Source organism: Schistocerca cancellata, chromosome 3 (genome assembly GCF_023864275.1).
Source record: "Schistocerca cancellata isolate TAMUIC-IGC-003103 chromosome 3, iqSchCanc2.1, whole genome shotgun sequence".
NCBI lineage: Eukaryota > Metazoa > Arthropoda > Insecta > Orthoptera > Acrididae > Schistocerca > Schistocerca cancellata.
In genome coordinates this window covers 561565195-561582696 of record NC_064628.1, presented here as the reverse complement: position 1 = coordinate 561582696, position 17502 = coordinate 561565195, and the positions used below count along the sequence as shown (strand labels likewise).

The 17502-nt window shown below is 39.3% G+C and overlaps 1 protein-coding gene across 4 annotated transcripts in view; it reads left to right on the top strand.

Moving 5' to 3' along the window:
* The window catches only part of LOC126175411 (cholinesterase-like), a 411608-nt gene that overhangs the window by 260647 nt on the left and 133459 nt on the right, over positions 1-17502 (top strand). For 3 of the 4 annotated variants that reach the window (XM_049922208.1, XM_049922206.1, XM_049922207.1), the window contains exon 2: positions 6203-6316. The exons of the other annotated variant lie outside the window; for it this stretch is intronic. In XM_049922208.1, the coding sequence (XP_049778165.1) occupies positions 6254-6316 (63 nt within the window). In that variant the 5' untranslated portion in view covers positions 6203-6253. The remainder of the gene's footprint in view (positions 1-6202; positions 6317-17502) is intronic. 4 annotated transcript variants of the gene reach the window in all.

Here is a 17502-nt window from a genome sequence, read left to right as displayed (position 1 = left end):
AATTAAAATATTTTGTTTTCCAGTGATTTCTATTGGATTTTGTCCGTTTGTGTAATTGATCTTCTGCTGCCTCCACAATTTCATCTCTCTACTCTACCCGTCCGTCTTGTCCTGTATGCCTTTCCCTGTGTCAGATTGAAAATCTCCACAGTCAATCTTTTTTTTTCAGTTTATACACCTCACCTATTTTTCTGGAATTTCTTCAGTTTTAATTTGCTAGACATCATAAGTAAATTATAGTGAAAATAGGCAAATGCTTTTCGATATGATTCGAAGTTTAAAATATGTTTTCAAAATCTATGTCTTATCATGATGTATTTTATTTGAAGCCTTCATCTCCACGTCTCTTGCACGTACATCGCCTTGTTTCAGAATCCTTAAGCCAAGGATTGAACTATGCTCCTAGCAAGATTCTAACAGGCTGTTTAACCGTCTATTTGTCTTCCCCAATCCACGTTTCCCTATATTTCTTGCATCTCTCCTTTCTCCTAACATCGAATTCCAAGCCACCGTTACAAGTGCGTTTTCGTCTTGTTCAACAATCTGAGTAATTTCATCTCAATATACATTCCTTAGCCCAACAATGTCGGGGAGAGCGGTGTGCTCCATTCCGCATCCAATGATGTCTTGGAAGAGCATGATGTCATTGACAGAGGGTGAGATCACATGTTGGACGATCGGCTCCGATGGACCTGTCTAGTGCCAGATTGCGGAATTTTATATTTTCTCTTAAATTCTGCCCAGCTGGTTGGGGAGTGGCTTCGTATCCTACCTGACTCCGACAATACACTGATGTGGAAAATTAAAGAAGTATCATAGCCCAATGGAACGTGTACCATACATACAAAGAGCTGCAGCAGTGTGGTACAGAATGTAACTAAAAGAAATATGTAATACGAGGAACAGTAGGGACACTTCTATTCAAAGACAGAAATTACCTTAAATAAACTGAGCCTCTAGCAGTAATTATTAAAGAATGAATCCCAGAAGTCAACAAAATCAAATTAAAAGAAAGATATAATGGCCTTTTGGCAATGCACGCAGTCCTTAACTAGGTGTGTGATCACTACGGACGAGAATCCATGCTCTGTAATGTTCTCCCATAGTGGCCACTAATTTGATATGGAGTTCTTGTGGTACGGCGTTTCATCCCTCCACTAGGACTTTTGACTTATGCTGGATGGTGGTTGGTGCATCTGCATGTGCTGCAATACTGTACATGCCCCAATGCATCCAGCCGGCCGGGGTGGTCGAGCGGTTCTAGGCGCTACAGTCTGTAACCACGCGACCGTTACGGTCGCAGGTTCGAATCCTGCTTCGGGCATGGATGTTTGTGAAGTCCTTAGGTTAGTTAAGTTTAACTAGTTCTATGTTCCAGGGGACTGATGACCTTAGAAGTTAAGTCCCATAGTGCTCAGAGCCATTTAAACCATTCTGAACCCAATGCATCCCACGCTGCTCAAAGGAATTTGAGGCGCGGGAACAGGCAGGCCAATCCATTCGCCGCATGTATCCTCCCATTCCAAGACCCCTTCCACCTGCACAGTTCGACGCGGTAGCACACTGCATCTGTAGTTATGAAGTCAGAGCCAGATGTACCCTGAAACGACGTATGTAGGGAATGTGTACAGTGTTGCAATAACATTGACCAGTCAGTGTTCCATGTTTAAACATTATGTCTCCCCACACCATACCACTTGTATCACCAAAACAATCATTTTCGACAACATTCCTGGGTATAGGTTTCCCTCATCTCACCACACGATGGTCGATATAATTGTGACACTGTAACTTTTCCCTACGCGCATCTTTTCAGGGGTGCATTCGGTCCTGACGTCATCTTAGTGGATCACAACGTGCGACAGCTTCCAACTGTGCAAGTGGAGAAAGTCTTGAAACTTCAGAACATTTGGTGAATGGTCTTGTCTGCCGTTCCCCTGACTTAAAACCCATTGAGGACGATGCAGCGCATCCACATTCGGAAAAGACCATCCAGCGGCTGTGAACCGTGCCGGTGGAGGAATGGAACGTCCAGTGACAGGAGCTCCTTACAAACTTGTGACCAGCAAGGAGGACGTTACAGAGCGAGCATTGCCGTCAGAGGTCATCAAACAACCAAGTCCCACCTTTTGTAATGTGGAGAGAACCCTAATAAACCGCGTCGACTTCAATGTATAGCTGGCGCAGGGCACGGTGGACGATTCGCAGTGAGCACTTTTCGTCCAAAAAGCTGGGAGAGTTCATTCGTTTGTTAAGAAGGGGAGGCCGACAAGAGTTTGCCTCCTTTCGGACGGTCGGCGATGACGAAACAGGAGCGTACGCCCTGCAATCTTTCTCGAATGATTCTGCAGAAACTATTCGGGAAAAAATTTTCTTTTTTCTTTAATTGTAACTTTATATGTCAGGTTCATTATGATCCATATTTCGTTAATAGTCATAGTTACTGGGATATTTACGTGTCAGTAGGACATTTCGCGAAATTCGCAAATGTTCGCTCGTTATGACTTTCTGTCTGGTGAATATTACATAATATGTTGCTGCATATGAAATTTAGTTCTCATATTGAATTTTTCTTTAGACGTGGTTGGAGGTCTCCATCCATCACCAATGTCGAGCAAATTGTTCTGACGTAGTGCACTCATTTGCGATCGCACCCCGCCAGCGGCAAAGCCAAGGTGAAATACGCTCAACATACCTCATGTTTCATAAACGTAGAGATATCGATATGAGATTTTGTCAAATGACAGCACATAAAGAGGAGAGTGTTGTGCTGTATGGTTACTAGGCAAAACTTCATTAGCTACTCTGTTATTCCACAAACTACAGACTTTTCCCATGAAAGAATGAAAATTTTAAAGGTCATTGACAGCTGCTGAATTATTTTGTACCGAGGGTGTCCTTTTTCATAAAATACTGACTTTACTTTTCCTCATTTCGTTACTTAATAAATCACAGTTTCAGATTTCTCTCTCAATTGCGTCTGCACCACACGTTAGTAAGGTGAGACTGTGTAAAGTTCGCTGAGTTTTGGCAAAAGAAGCATATTTTAACATAGCAACAAGAGACATGTGTAGGTTTTACTCGTGACTGTTCTCTGAAGAAAGAAAAAGTGTAAGTGAGAAGGGGTTACCCTTTATGTTTTTAATAAAGACGTGTACTTATCAAATATTGAATGTAACCTACCGTGATATTTGCAAGAATTACGTTAATTTATTTTGGGAAAGTAGCTGTTTAGAGAAAGTGGTTTCATTCCAAAATCTCAAGGTGCTCACTCTGATGAAAATAATTAGAATGACACATTCTGAAAAGTGGAATTCATTCAACCATTTGTAGAAAAATGGACCCCACTATGTTTGCCACTGGTTAGCAGTTCTGTGTGGGATGAATCCAGTGACCGTACATCAGAAAAGGAATTACGAAGGATGTATATTCGATATTGGAATTTTTTAGTTACTAGAAGAGCCATTTGAATGGCACACGCCCTGGATATTTACTCCTTTATTCATACTTTGTAGTACGCTCTGAAGAAACAAAAGAGTGAAGAAATGGCTTTCCGATGGTCTAAAACGGATCTGCGACGCACGTTCAAAGCAGCGAATACACCGATACAGACCGAAAGATTAGTTTTGAAAACAAGACTTAGACTGCACCAAGTAAATTCTCCGCGATGTATGTCCCTCTGAAATGCTAGTACAGCAAGGAACGCAAGAGCGTATCTGTGAATATTGGAATGGAAGAGAATAGTTTTACGAAAATTAAAGCAGTGAAGGCATTTCGGGAGTCATAATTAGTAGGCAAGAGTAGTCACGAAGAAAATTATGGGCCGACATCGACTTCTGCCATCATTAATCTTCCACAAAATTTCGAAACAAAGCACACTCAACTGTCAACATCGATTCTAAAGCGTGATCGTGTTTGCCCTGGCCAGCTCATGGGCTGCCCACAGTTTGCAACGTTCCCTCGTCAATTAATTTTACAGTAATCATCATCCAAGAGACCGACACTCTTTCTACATATATCGGGTAGACTTCCATGAACCGTGTTAAGAACTAAGCGGCCAATTTTCACTGTTACCGACTGTTACACATTTATCGTTTTATGACATGTTTCAATTACTCTGGATCATCTTCAGATCAATAGTTGCCCCAGCAGGCCGTCTTGTCTTTCCGGAACATTATTCCAGAGCAGTCTGAATATACAAGACGGGCTGACGACGATACTACATAGATATGAAGATGGTCCACAGTGATCGAAACGTGTCATAAAATTAAAAAAAAAAAATGTGCTACCGAGATTGAAGAATAAATAAAAATTTTTTCAGTGGTTGTTGTTATCAGCTTTGTTGATCAAATGACTGATATCGTGATTTTTGGTTAAATTCATTTTGCAGGTGCATAAGGCCTATATGGTCCACTAGTGTGGTCTATACAAGCAGGGCCAGACGCCTGTAGTAGACATGTGACCAACCTAACTGTTCTATGACCCCTTTTTGCTTCAACACCTTAAAGTTGTCACCGATCCTCTGCCCCGCTGATCATTAACAATCTTCTGTGCCTTTATGGGATGGCCCTCTCTCCTATTTTCTTTCATCATCTAAGAAGTAACAATGCTGGAAGAGCGATTCGAAACTCGAAGAGTTTCGACACATGGGTGTGCATCCTTAGTACTACTACAGTTGCTACAGTAAGCTACAAAGTTCCCCAGTGGTCAATACTGTTGAAAAGAGAGCTGATGGAGGAGGGTAGCTCTTGAAAGGAAACGTTAAGTGCTGTTGCTGATCTACTCTGTTAAAGTAAATGGTTTAAGCAAAAAGTAAAAGAGTTACTGTCTCGAAAGTCGATTTAAGTTTATTGTCTATTGTTCAAATGTGTGTGAAATCTTATGGGATTAACTGCTAAGGTCATCAGTCCCTAAGCTTACACACTACGTAACCTAAATTATCCTAAGGACAAACACACACACCCATGCCCGAGGGAGGACTCGAACCTCCGCCGGGACCTATTGTCTGTTCTTAATGATCTTGTGCAATACGTGTTTCTCACTGGGCACTAGACGGTTACTCAGTTCTCGAAGATCTTGCAGGTGACGTATTATTAATGTCGGCAGATGACTCACGCGGCGTCGCTCGAATTCCTTATCTTTAGATTTCTACACTAGTTGTGTTCTATAAAGACACTTTGAGCTTTTTTGAGACTTAAAACGATTGGAAATTCTCTAACACATTAATACAGAAGTAAAACAACACGTCGCTTTCGACTTATTCATTTGTGTAGTGACTGGACACCTATCAAGGCCACGGTATCATTGGAAGCTATCGTAGATATCTATCGCGATCGTTTTCTGTTAGGAGAGCCACTGTCATCACGTTTGCCACACTACGAGAGCGCGTGTATCACCAACTTACAATTTGCTGATTCTTCTGTGCTGTTTACTGTCACCCTCCCCCACCCTTCCCACCCGTTTACAAAACTTCGTTGCACACATTTGCAAGAATTACAGTCCTTTAACTAATTCTGACAACGATTCAGTGAATTTAAGAAAGGTTTTGCTCCGACTGTTTCAGATATTTGAGAGGTGACACATCTGTCATTGATTGTGGTCCGCACTCCCTACAGATACACGTTGTCGGCGCCGAACATTTGCTGTGTCACAGAGCATTCGGCTGTCAGTTGTTTTTTCTACGGCCCCTGGCTTGTCTCTGTATTTTTCTTCAGTAGATTTTGTCATTTATTGCTATTAGTTTGATTCTCCCAATCCTTCTTTATATTTTCAGTAAAAGTTTGCTTTCAAATATAAATTTTCCTGCTCGTCGCTTTGACGAAATACCAGACTCCTCGAAACCTGGACATCCGACAGACGCCACAACAAAGATGACATATCTGCTGCCACCATGTGCAACCATTCGTTATCAACATAAAGTTCAGAAAACTTTCATTACATCGTGAAACATGGAGCGCGATCATTACTAGAAATTTCACATGTGAAAAATCTGAGACGTACACTGCACTGTAATCCTAAAGGAGAAGGTATTCTCAGCGAAGAAGCTTTATAATTACGGAACGTTTCGTAACTTCCGCCGGTAATGGTGATAACAGCAGCTTCATCAGATAACGCCTAGCACAGTGTTAGAATACTTCGCTGCTGTATATAAAGTGTCGGAATATCACAAAACGTATCTCAGTGGAACCCTTGTGATTCGCAGGACGCTGGGGCGCTCTCCGCAGCAGTGAAACGAGATAACAACGCACCAGCTATGCAGCTTAATCTCTCAATCGCCGCCACGCTAGTAATCGTCGGAATCGTGACGCTCTGCAAGGTAAATATTGATGACAGTATATTCAGCGCAATATCTCAGACCTGTTGCTGTTCCTTTGCAATAGTGTTTCCGTGGGTTTTGTAACAGTGACCTTACGTAGTATTCTAGGTTTTCTTTCACTGAAGTTCACACATCATCCGTAAGAGCCTCTTAAGAAATTCCTTGATGCTGCATGTGTATGGATAATTCCTTACGTATTAAAACTACGTCGTGGAATTGGACAAATCTGCATCTACATCTATACTCCGCAAACCACCCTGTGGCGTATGGTGGAAGGTAATTTATGTATCAACGTCATGTCCCCATTTTCTTGTTCCAGTTGTGAATGCTTCGCGGAAAGAACAATTGCTGAGATGCTTCTGTGAGCGTCCCAATCCCTTTAATTTTTTCTTCACATTCTTTTCCCAAGATATGCGTAAGAGTACGCAGTATATTGTTTGGCTCTTCTACAAACGTACTCTCACAGAAACATAAGCATAGATTATATTGAGATGCAGAATGCTTGTGTTGCAGCGTCTGTCACTGGAGCTGATTGGTCATCTCCGTGGCGTTTTCACTCTTACTAAATGAACCTTAAACGGAACGTGCTGTTCATCTGTCATCTTCTCTGTTTCCTCTATTAATCATGCCTAGTACGGATCCCAGACTGACGAGCAATGTTCAAGTACTGATAGAATGAGTGTCTTGTAAGCTACTTCCTTTGTTGATGGGGTACACTTTCTGAGAATTTCCCGATTAATTTTATATGGTCGTTGCACTTCAGATCTCTCAGTACGCACGTTCACAGACTTTTATGCAAGGAAAAGCCTCCAGTGATTGTACCTATCTTGTAGTCATACAATAAAGGGTCCTTCTGTCCATGTGTTCGCAGTGCGTTACGTTTGTGAATGTTGAGGTTCCAAATGGTTCAAATAGCTCTGAGCACTATGGGACTTAACATCTATGGTCATCAGTCCCCTAGAACTTAGAACTACTTAAACCTAACTAACCTAAGGACAGCACACAACACCCAGCCATCACGAGGCAGAGAAAATCCCTGACCCCGCCGGGAATCGAACCCGGGAACCCGGGCGTGGGAAGCGAGAACGCTACCGCACGACCACGAGATGCGGGCTGAATGTTGAGGGTTAGTTGTAAACAAATACATAGAAGGCCCCCCTACTATATGAATACACAAGTGTAGAACTATTACTTCGAGCAAATATCTAGGTAAACCTGCCGTATTCTCTCTTAGATTCTTAAGAATCCAAAAATAGTATAGACCAATCGGTGTGCTTTAATATGGGACACACTCCGGTGTCGAATGAAAGATTTATTCTGAGTACCAACAGGTTCGAGTATGGCATTAGAAAATGTTCCGATTACTCATTTGGTAAGAGCATCTTCCGTTTGAGGCAAGCCGTAGTTAACATACCTTCACAGGCCCGGTTTTTCAACTACATGGCCACAGAGAATATGTGAAGGTTATTCAGTCTTTTTGTAGTTCTGTATAACAACGCAACGTAGTGTAGTGGTAACTAACATCACATTTAGTATTACAGCTTTCTCAGAAGTGCAAAAATGTCAGCCACTGATCGTTCCCTACGGTCTTTTTACTTCTCTTTCAAGTATTAATAAGTGGAGTTTAGCTGAAAGTAGCCTCCCAGTGCAACATTTACAGGCAAGTGGATTTGCGATTATAGTCAATGGATTGTTTCTCTTATTTCATTAAAATTATATTTAACAGAGATACTGTTTTCCTCGTCTTTGCTAAACATCGCTGTTAATTAGTACTATCACTAATTTATCTACTATACTCTACTGTATTCAGATCGCACAAATAATACAGCAGAAATACTGAATACACCCTTTAGCAGCATGTAATGGCAAAGATAATTTTTTCATAGTTACCATCGAATGGGTCAAGCACTTCATATTCTACTTTTTAAAATAGTGGCATCTGTGGTTGCTTAGACCCTCTGGAGAAATTTCTTCTTCTTTTTCCATATGGCTTGGCTGTACCTGCTCTCAAGCAAATGTACTTCCATGACTCATATAATTCTTGCTGTTACCCACATTAAGATATTCCAGAATGGTGCATTTTCTTGAGATACAAACGATTTTATTTAACTGGAGCGTTTTCTCACATAATTTAAACAATCCACATCTGTATATGGTTAGTCATATTTAAGTTTTGTTGGTAACCCATGAGCTAAATTTAAGTAATGTTGTTTTATGTCGAAAATTCTTGTAGTTCTTCATACACCAAGAGATTTAGATTAGAAATATTTAATATTACACAGCCAACCGCATGCAATTAACTGTTTGGTACACTGACCTAGGTTTCGACTCCTATAAGGCTGTCTTCCTTAGAATGAAATTTTAAGAGACCCTACAAAATAATACAGAGAAAAATATGTTTGACAAAATTATTAACCAAGATGACAATTATCATGCCATACAAAGGTTACTTATGTAGAGTTGCACTGGGAGAAAGCAATGGTCTAACCTTAGAACAGATACGCTCAAATCAAAAATTAAAATTAAACACTTTCAAGCCTTTGGCACGTATGCCTTGCTAGGGGCAACATCAGACTGATCGGCCTAGTGGCTTACATTGCTGCCACGAAAACAATACAAGCTGCGCCTCCTATCGGAAGTGCACAGTGGCATACACCCACTTGAGACATTATGACAGAAACTTTTGAACTAAACAACAGTTGACAGGGATACCAAATTCAAAGGAAAAGAGCTTAATGCACTTTTGAAATTACAAAATCGTAGGGGAAATACAGTACAACACTGCCATCTATGAGGCTATACAGGAATTATCATTATGTAAACCACAGGATATTATAGAATATTCATAAAAATAGCTACACAATCCAAACAATATCTGCATGAAGGCAACTTTAGTAGTACACATCTATGAGATTCGAAGACTAAGATGCTTCGGAACTAGAGGAAGGATAACACAGTGGAAAATAAAGGAATCGAAATTCTGTGAGTAGTGAATTAAAGTTATTGAGAAAAAATTTTTACGTAAGTGTAACAGTTCATTTTCGATGAGACCGCAGTTCTTACAAATACGGTAGAAAATCTCCAGCTCTTCGAGTATGTCGAGCCTATGTCCTATTTTTTCCCTACGTGAAACGGAAATTTCTTCAACACTTTTCGGTTTGTGGCCGGTAATTAATAGATGACCATCAAAGGTGGCATTCTATACATTAGTGCCTCTTTCTAGCAATACATGTTCCTTGTATCTGACACCGAAAGATCTTCCAGTTTGCACTACATAATAAATGTGACTGAAAGATCTTCCAGATTGTCCTATATAATAAATGGGACACGTATCACAAGTGATTTCCTAAGCCGCAGAACTGTGTATAGGAGCAAATGTGGACCTGGGATCATGAATAGCATTTTTTTCTTTTTGCATGTTACTGTTAGCGGGGAAGGTAAATTTCCATCCATATTTCTTAACTAGAAGATGACAGAATCTATAGGAAATAAGGCCTAAAAATGAAATAGAAAAGACTTTTTTGAACTCATTATTGTCAGTAACAGCACTGATCCCTAAATTCGACACTCTATGTTATTCATGACCTCAGGTCCACATTTGCTCCTATACACAGATCTGCGGCGTATGAAATCACTTCCGATACGGGTCCCATTTATTATATAGGACAAACTCGAAGATCTTTCAGTGTCAGATACAAGGAACATGTATTTGGGAAAGAGGCACTAATGTATAGAATGCCGCTTTTACTGATCATCTATTAATTTTCGGCCACAAACCGAAAAGTGTTGAATTTCCATTTCACGTAGGGAAAAAATAGGTCATAGTCTCGACATATTCGAAGAGCTGGAGATTTTCTACCGTCTTTCTAAGAACTATGGTCTCATCCCCAGTGAACTGTTACACTCATGTAAAATTTTTTTCTCAATGACTTTCATTCACTACTCACAGAATTTCGATTCCTATGTTTTTCACTCTGTTATCCTTCCTCTGGTTCCGAAGTATCTTAGTCTTCCGATCTCACAGATGTGTACTACTAAAGTTGGCTTCATGCAGATATTGTATGGATTGTTTAGCTATTTTTATGAATATTCTATAATACCCTGTGGTTTACATAATGATAATTCCTGTATAGCCTCATAGCTGGCTGTGTTGTACTTTATTTCCCTACGGTTTTGTAATTTCAAAAGTACATTAAGCTCTTTTCCTTTGAATTTGGTTTTCCTGTCAACTGTTGTTTATTTCAAATGTCTCTGTTATAATTTCTGAAGCTGGCATATGCCACTGAGAGCGTTTGATAGGTGGGTCAGTTTATATTGTTTCCGAAGCAGCAATGTAACCACTAGGCCCATCAGTCTGATATGCTCCTAGCAAGGCACACGTGCCAAAGGCTTGAAAGTGTTTAATTTTAATTTTTGATTTGAGCATATCTGTTCTAAAGTTAGACCATTGCTTAATTGCAATGTGACTTTATGTAAGTACCCCTCGTATCCCGTGACTATTGTCATCTTACTTAATATATTTGTAGAATTTAGATTTCTATGATTTATTTTGTAGAGTGTCGTAAAATTTCATTCTGAAGAAGTCATCCTTAGAGGTTCTGATACTTAGATGAATGTACCAAACAATTAATTGCACCCGTTGGCTGTATGATTCCTATACTGAAACTTATATACATTTGTTGAGAGACAGCCATGTTAAAAATTGTATTTAATATTTCTTCACAGGTAGGTAGAATCATTTGGAATATTAAAAATAACTTATATTGCATTGACAAACAGACCAACAGGATTGATAGTGTGAGAATATCAGACACTGATACATCTGATCACCTGATAAACTTTCACATGACATATATTTCATCTCTATATATCATATTCCCTTTTTCTTCATTTTTGTAACTGGAGGTCTAACAGATATCAGATTGTCTAATTGTTCCTTTTCACATGATGCCTATTAACTTGTCTTTCATTGTCTATATGTATTACCTCTATGAGCAATGTTTGCAATTTTAGGAGATAATTCTAAAATATGCACTATATTAACAAAAACAGCACATGATTAAAATCTCAATTCACAACTATATGTGATGGAAGAAAGTAAATATTTTCTGCTCATCAACATACAGGATTAGCAGGTATACTTGAATGATATTCAGACTACTAAAGTAATTGGTCAAGAAATAGAGTTGTTGATATTATTATATTCATTGTTATGAGATGACAAGAATGATTACAAAATGGGTAGTAATAATTAGAGCTATTATTAGTAGCTCAACACAAAGTCCATAAAATTGCTGTGCAGTAGAATACAACTGTCCACATCTGCTACAATTTTTAGATCACAATATAGCAGTTTAGTACTCTTGGATTAAGATCTTAATGGAACATTTTGACAACAATGTCAGTTATGTCATTAGAAGGTAGTAATCCACCATTAACGGAGCTAATGTAGTTCTTTCTCAAAATAGTTGTAGTATTTTTAGTTACAGTGTTTGTAGGTAATGCCCCAGTCACACATTAGACACCATTAACTAACTATACTTCATGGACATTGAACAGAACTATTTGAACATTCCTATGAGTTATAAGATTAATTTTATTATATTATGTTTTATTATATTATATTATATTATATTATTTTTTATCTTTTAGTTTATCTTATCGAAACAATGGTGACAATTACATTCATGGATGACATTTGAACTGAAGATACTAATATTGAGATTTTATTATGTTGAAGTAGATGTTCAGATAAAAGAAGAAAGAGAACTGTAAATTCATGTATGCTGGACTCTATATGTAGAAATATAACAATTTTACATATGAACACAATGTTTAATCACAACAGAACCGCCAGATCTTTTATATTCCTGAACAGTTGCAGCATTAGAGGCTAAGAGTGATGTAACAGCAAAATCATAAACTTAAGGAACATTTACAATATTTCTGCCCGGATTATTAATTACACAGTGCACATTCATCAAATGTGGCCTAAACTGATACCAAATGTTATTGAAAGAATTTTGATGAATTGCATTGTAAAGTTGTTAGTTAATGTAATAGGTCATGCTCATTGTAAAGAACTGAATAAATATGAGTAATGAACCATTAAACAAATTACTAGTATATCAAAGCCTATTTCTGATAGGAATTAGTTTCAAAATCATTACAAAATCATTACAATATTCCCTTTTGAATTACTTTCCCATTTCATTAATTTTATATAATGAACTAAACTTGTTGAATTTAAATAATTAAACAACATTTATACAAATAACAGAGAAAAATATTTTATACAAAAGAGATGAATCTTTATTCTCAGTATTTGAAACTTCTATCTGAAATTGCCACAAAATTGAGGTACTATTAATCTTATTACTGTTCCAGTTAACACAACTGTAAATAAATTATTTATAATAAATTGTACTTATCCTATATAATGAAACCAACGTACTTTGGGATCAAATTCATATAACAGAATAACATTTACATTCATTTAAATTATAATTATGTGATTGTTCTTTAACGAACAAAGAAAGGGCATCAACTTTATAGGTGCAACAGAAACTTCAGAGTTAAACAGAGAAGATAGACCAGGCAGGACCTAAGGACCACGATGTGGTAGGAGATTTGGTTTTCGGTTATGACTGAAGAAGAAGATATAGGAGACTCATTATTGAAATAAGAGCTAGAAAGAGTTTTGGAATCCAACTGTGTAGAGAAGACTAAAGCATATTTAGCTGCTAGTGAGTCATGCATGATTGTTTGTTTCACAGATTATTTGATATTTAAAGCTGTTCTTAAATAGCAACACTGCAAAATATTTTCTATATATGTCATCTAATGCCCTATTACCATTCTGTTTGATAATATTTAATATGTAACTGCATCTAAAATGATAAACCAAAGAGCAATATGTGGCATTGGCCAAGACGGTGAGAGCCGAGGAGGCAAGCCAATAGAGAATTCTATGAACACAACTGGGCATTGTTAGCAGTGCTGGATTCGTCAAGGTCCACGTGAGTGCAGTAAAACATCTACAAAACATGCTTCAGGGCAATGGTCCAGACTGTTGCTGATGCTGTCACTGCAGTAGTGTTGCGTAAAACGTATTGAAAACACTTTAGGTGTATGTGATCCATGTCTGTGCCCTGACCAAATAATTCAAGGAAACTGTGGATATGGCATGATTACCAATACGTAACCGAACAGAAAAATCTGACTAGCTTGATCACTGTCAGAGATCTTACACTGTTCCAAATTCCAGAGCGCGGCAAGGAGAACTTCGAAAGTATGGTGATAAATCTTGCCTGGGAGAAGCTAGGGGTGCAGTGACAGAAAATGACGATGGAATTCAAAAAGTAGTGTAAACGAGCTCGTGCTTTGCGAAACCTAGATCTATAATAGTGAAATATGTAGCATATAGGGAAAGACGTTAAGAGAGAAGAAGAAATTTGTGGAGTTAGCTCTGACAATAGCTGGGAGTCTCCAGATGTGAGCTAGACAACTTGTGTACCCCTAATGACCCGGTAATGACGAAGAAGCTGCTAAAAAATTCAGTTTTCAGTGCAAATGAACTTAAAACCTAACAAGTAGAACCTAAAAACACGTCATTTCATGCAGCAACTATTTATATGTTTGTATCATGAACCTTGGACCTTGCCGTTGGTGGGGAGGCTTGTGTGCCTCAGCGATACAGATAGCTGTACCGTAGGTGCAACCACAAAGGAGGGGTATCTGTTGAGAGGCCAGACAAACGTGTGGTTCCTGAAGAGGGGCAGCAGCCTTTTCAGTAGTTGGAGGGGGCAACAGTCTGGATGATTGACTGATCTGGCCTTGTTACACTAACCAAAACGGCCAGCCGGTGTGGCCATGCGCTTCTACGCGCTTCAGTGTGGAACCGCGTGGCCGCTACGGTCGCAGGTTAGAATCCTGCCTCGGTCATGGATGTGTGTGATGTCCTTAGGTTAGTTAGGTTTAAGTAGTTCTAAGTTCTAGGGGACTGATGAACTCAGATGTTAAGTACCATAGTGCTCAGAGCCATTTGAACCAACTAACCAAAACGGCCTTGCTGTGCTGGTACTGCGAACGGCTGAAAGCAATGGGAAACTACGGCCGTAATTTTTCCAGAGAGCATGCAGCTTTACTGTATGGTTAAATGATGATGGCATCCTCTTGGGTAAAACATTCCGGAGGTGAAATCGTCCCCCAATCGGATCTCCAAGCGGGGACTACTCATGAGGATGTCGTTATCAGGAGAAAGAAAACTGACGTTCTACGGATCGAAGCGTGGAATGTCAGATACCTTAATCGGGCGGGTAGGTTAGAAAGGTTAAAAAGGGAAATAGATAGGTTAAAGTTAGATATAGTGGGAATTAATGAAGTTCGGTGGCAGGAGGAACAAGACTTCTGGTCAGGTGACTACAGGGTTATAAACACAAAATCAAATAAGGGTAATGCAGGAGTAGGTTTAATAATGAATAGGAAAATAGGAATGCGGGTAAGCTACTACAAACAGCATAGTGAACGCATTATTGTGGCCAAGATAGATACGAAGCCCACGCGTACCACAGTAGTACAAGTTTATATGCCTACTAGCTCTGCAGATGACGAAGAAACTTAAGAAATGTATGAAGAAATAGAATAAATTATTCAGATAGTGAAGGGAGAAGAAAATTTAATAGTCATGGGTTACTGGAATTCGTCAGTAGGAAAAGGGAGAGAAGGAAACGTAGTAGGTGAATATGGATTGGGGCTAAGAAACGAAAGAGGAAGCCGCCTGGTAGAATTTTGCACAGTGCATAACTTAATCATAGCTAACAAAAATGGGTCAAATGGCTCTGAGCACTATGGGACTTAACATCTTAGGTCATCAGTCCCCTAGAACTTAGAACTACTTAAACCTAACTAACCTAAGGACATCACACACATCCATGCCCGAGGAGGGATTCGAACCAGCGACCGTAGCAGTCCCGCGATTCCGGACTGCAGCGCCTAGAACCGCACGGCCACCACGGCCGGCGTCCATAGCTAACATATGGTTCAAGAATCATAAAAGAAGATTGTATACATGGAAGAAGCCTGGAGATACTGACAGATTCCAGATAGATTATATAATGGTAAGACAGAGATTTAGGAACCAGGTTTTTAATTGTAAGATATTTCCAAGGGCAGATGTGGACTCTCACCACAATCTATTGGTTATGAACTGTAGATTAAAACTGAAGAAACCGCAAAATGGTGTGAATTTAAGGAGATGGGGTCTGGATAAACTGAAAGAACCAGAGGTTGTTAAGAGTTTCAGGGAGATCATAAGGGAACAATTGACAGGAATGGGGGAAAGAAATACAGTAGAAGAAGAATGGGTAGCTTTGAGGGATGAAGTAGTGAAGGTAGCAGAGGATCAAGTAGGTAAAAAGACGAGGGATAGTAGAAAACCTTGGGTAACAGAATAAATATTGAATTTAATTTATGAAAGGAGAGAATGTAAAAATGCAGTACATGACGCAGGCAAAAATGAATACAAACGTCTCAGAAATGCGATCGACAGGAAGTGCAAAATGGCTAAGTAGGGATGGCTAGAGGACAAATGTAAGGATGTAGAGGCTTATCTCACTAGGGGTAAGAAAGATACTGCCTACAGGAAAATTAAAGAGACCTTTGGAGAAAAGAGAACCTCTTGTATGAATATCAAGAGCTCAGATGTAAACCCAGTTCTAAGCAAAGAAGGGTTGAAGGAGTATATAGAGGGTCTATACAAGGGCGATGTACTTCAGGACAATATTAATGGAAATGGAAGAGGATGTAAATGAAGATGACATGGGAGATATGATACTGCGTGAAGAGTTTAACAAAGCACTGAAAGACGAGAGTCGAAACAAAGCTCCGGGAGTAGACAACATTCCATTAGAACTACTGACAGCCTTGGGAGAGCCAGTCCTGACAAAACTCTACCATCTGGTGAGAAAGATGTATGAAACAGGCGAAATACGCTCAGACTTCAAGAAGAATATAATAATTCCAATCCCAAAGAAAGCAGGTATTGACAGATGTGAAAATTACCGAACTATCAGTTTAATAGGTCACGGCTGCAAAATACTAACGCGAATTCTTTACAGACGAATGGAAAAACTAGTAGAAGCCAATTTCGGGGAAGATCAGTTTGGATTCCGTAGAAATATCGGAACACATGAGGCAATACTGACCCTACGACTTATCTTAGAAGCTAGATTAAGGAAAGGGCAACCTACGTTTTTAACCTTTGTAGACTTAGAGGAAGATTTTGTCAATGTTGTATGGAATACTCTGTTTCATATTCTGAAGGTGGCAGGGGTAAAATACAGGGAGCGAAAAGCTATTCACAATTTGTACAGAAACCAGATGGCAGTTATAAGAGTCGAGGGACATCAAAGGGAAGCAGTGGTTGGGAAGGGAGTGAGACAGGGTTGTAGCCTCTCCCCGATGTTATTCAATCTCTAAATTGAGCAAGCAGTGAAGGAAACAAAAGAAAAATTCGGAGTGGGTATTAAAATCCATGGAGAAGAAATAAAAACTTTGAGGTTCGCCGATGACATTCTAATTCTGTCAGAGACAGCAAAGGAATTGGAAGAGCAGTTGAACGGAATGGATAGTTCTTGAAAGGAGCAAAACAAGGATAATGGAATGTAGTCGAATTAAGTCGGGTGATGCTGGGGGAATTGGATTAGGAAGTGAGACACTTAAAATAGTAAAGGAGTTTTGCTATTTGGGGAGCAAAATACCTAATGATGGTCGAAGTAGAGAGGACATAAAATGTAGACTGGCAAAGGCAAGGAAAGCATTTCTGAAGAAGAGAAATTTGTTAACATCGAGTATAGATTTTAGTGTCAGGAAGTCGTTTCTGAAAGTATTTGTATGGAGTGTAGCCATGTACGGAAGTGAAACATTGACGATAAATAGTTTGGACAAGGAGAGAATAGAAGCTTTCGAAATGTAGTGCTACAGAAGAATGCTGAAGATTAGATGGGTAGATAGCATAACTAATGTGGAAGTATTGAATTGGATTGGGGAGAAGAGAAGCTTGTGGCACAACTTGACTAGAAGAAGGGATCGGTTAATAGGACATGTTCTGAGGCATCAAGGGATCACCAATTTAGTATTGGAGGGCAGCGTGGAGGGTAAAAATCGTAGAGGGAGAAAAATGGTTC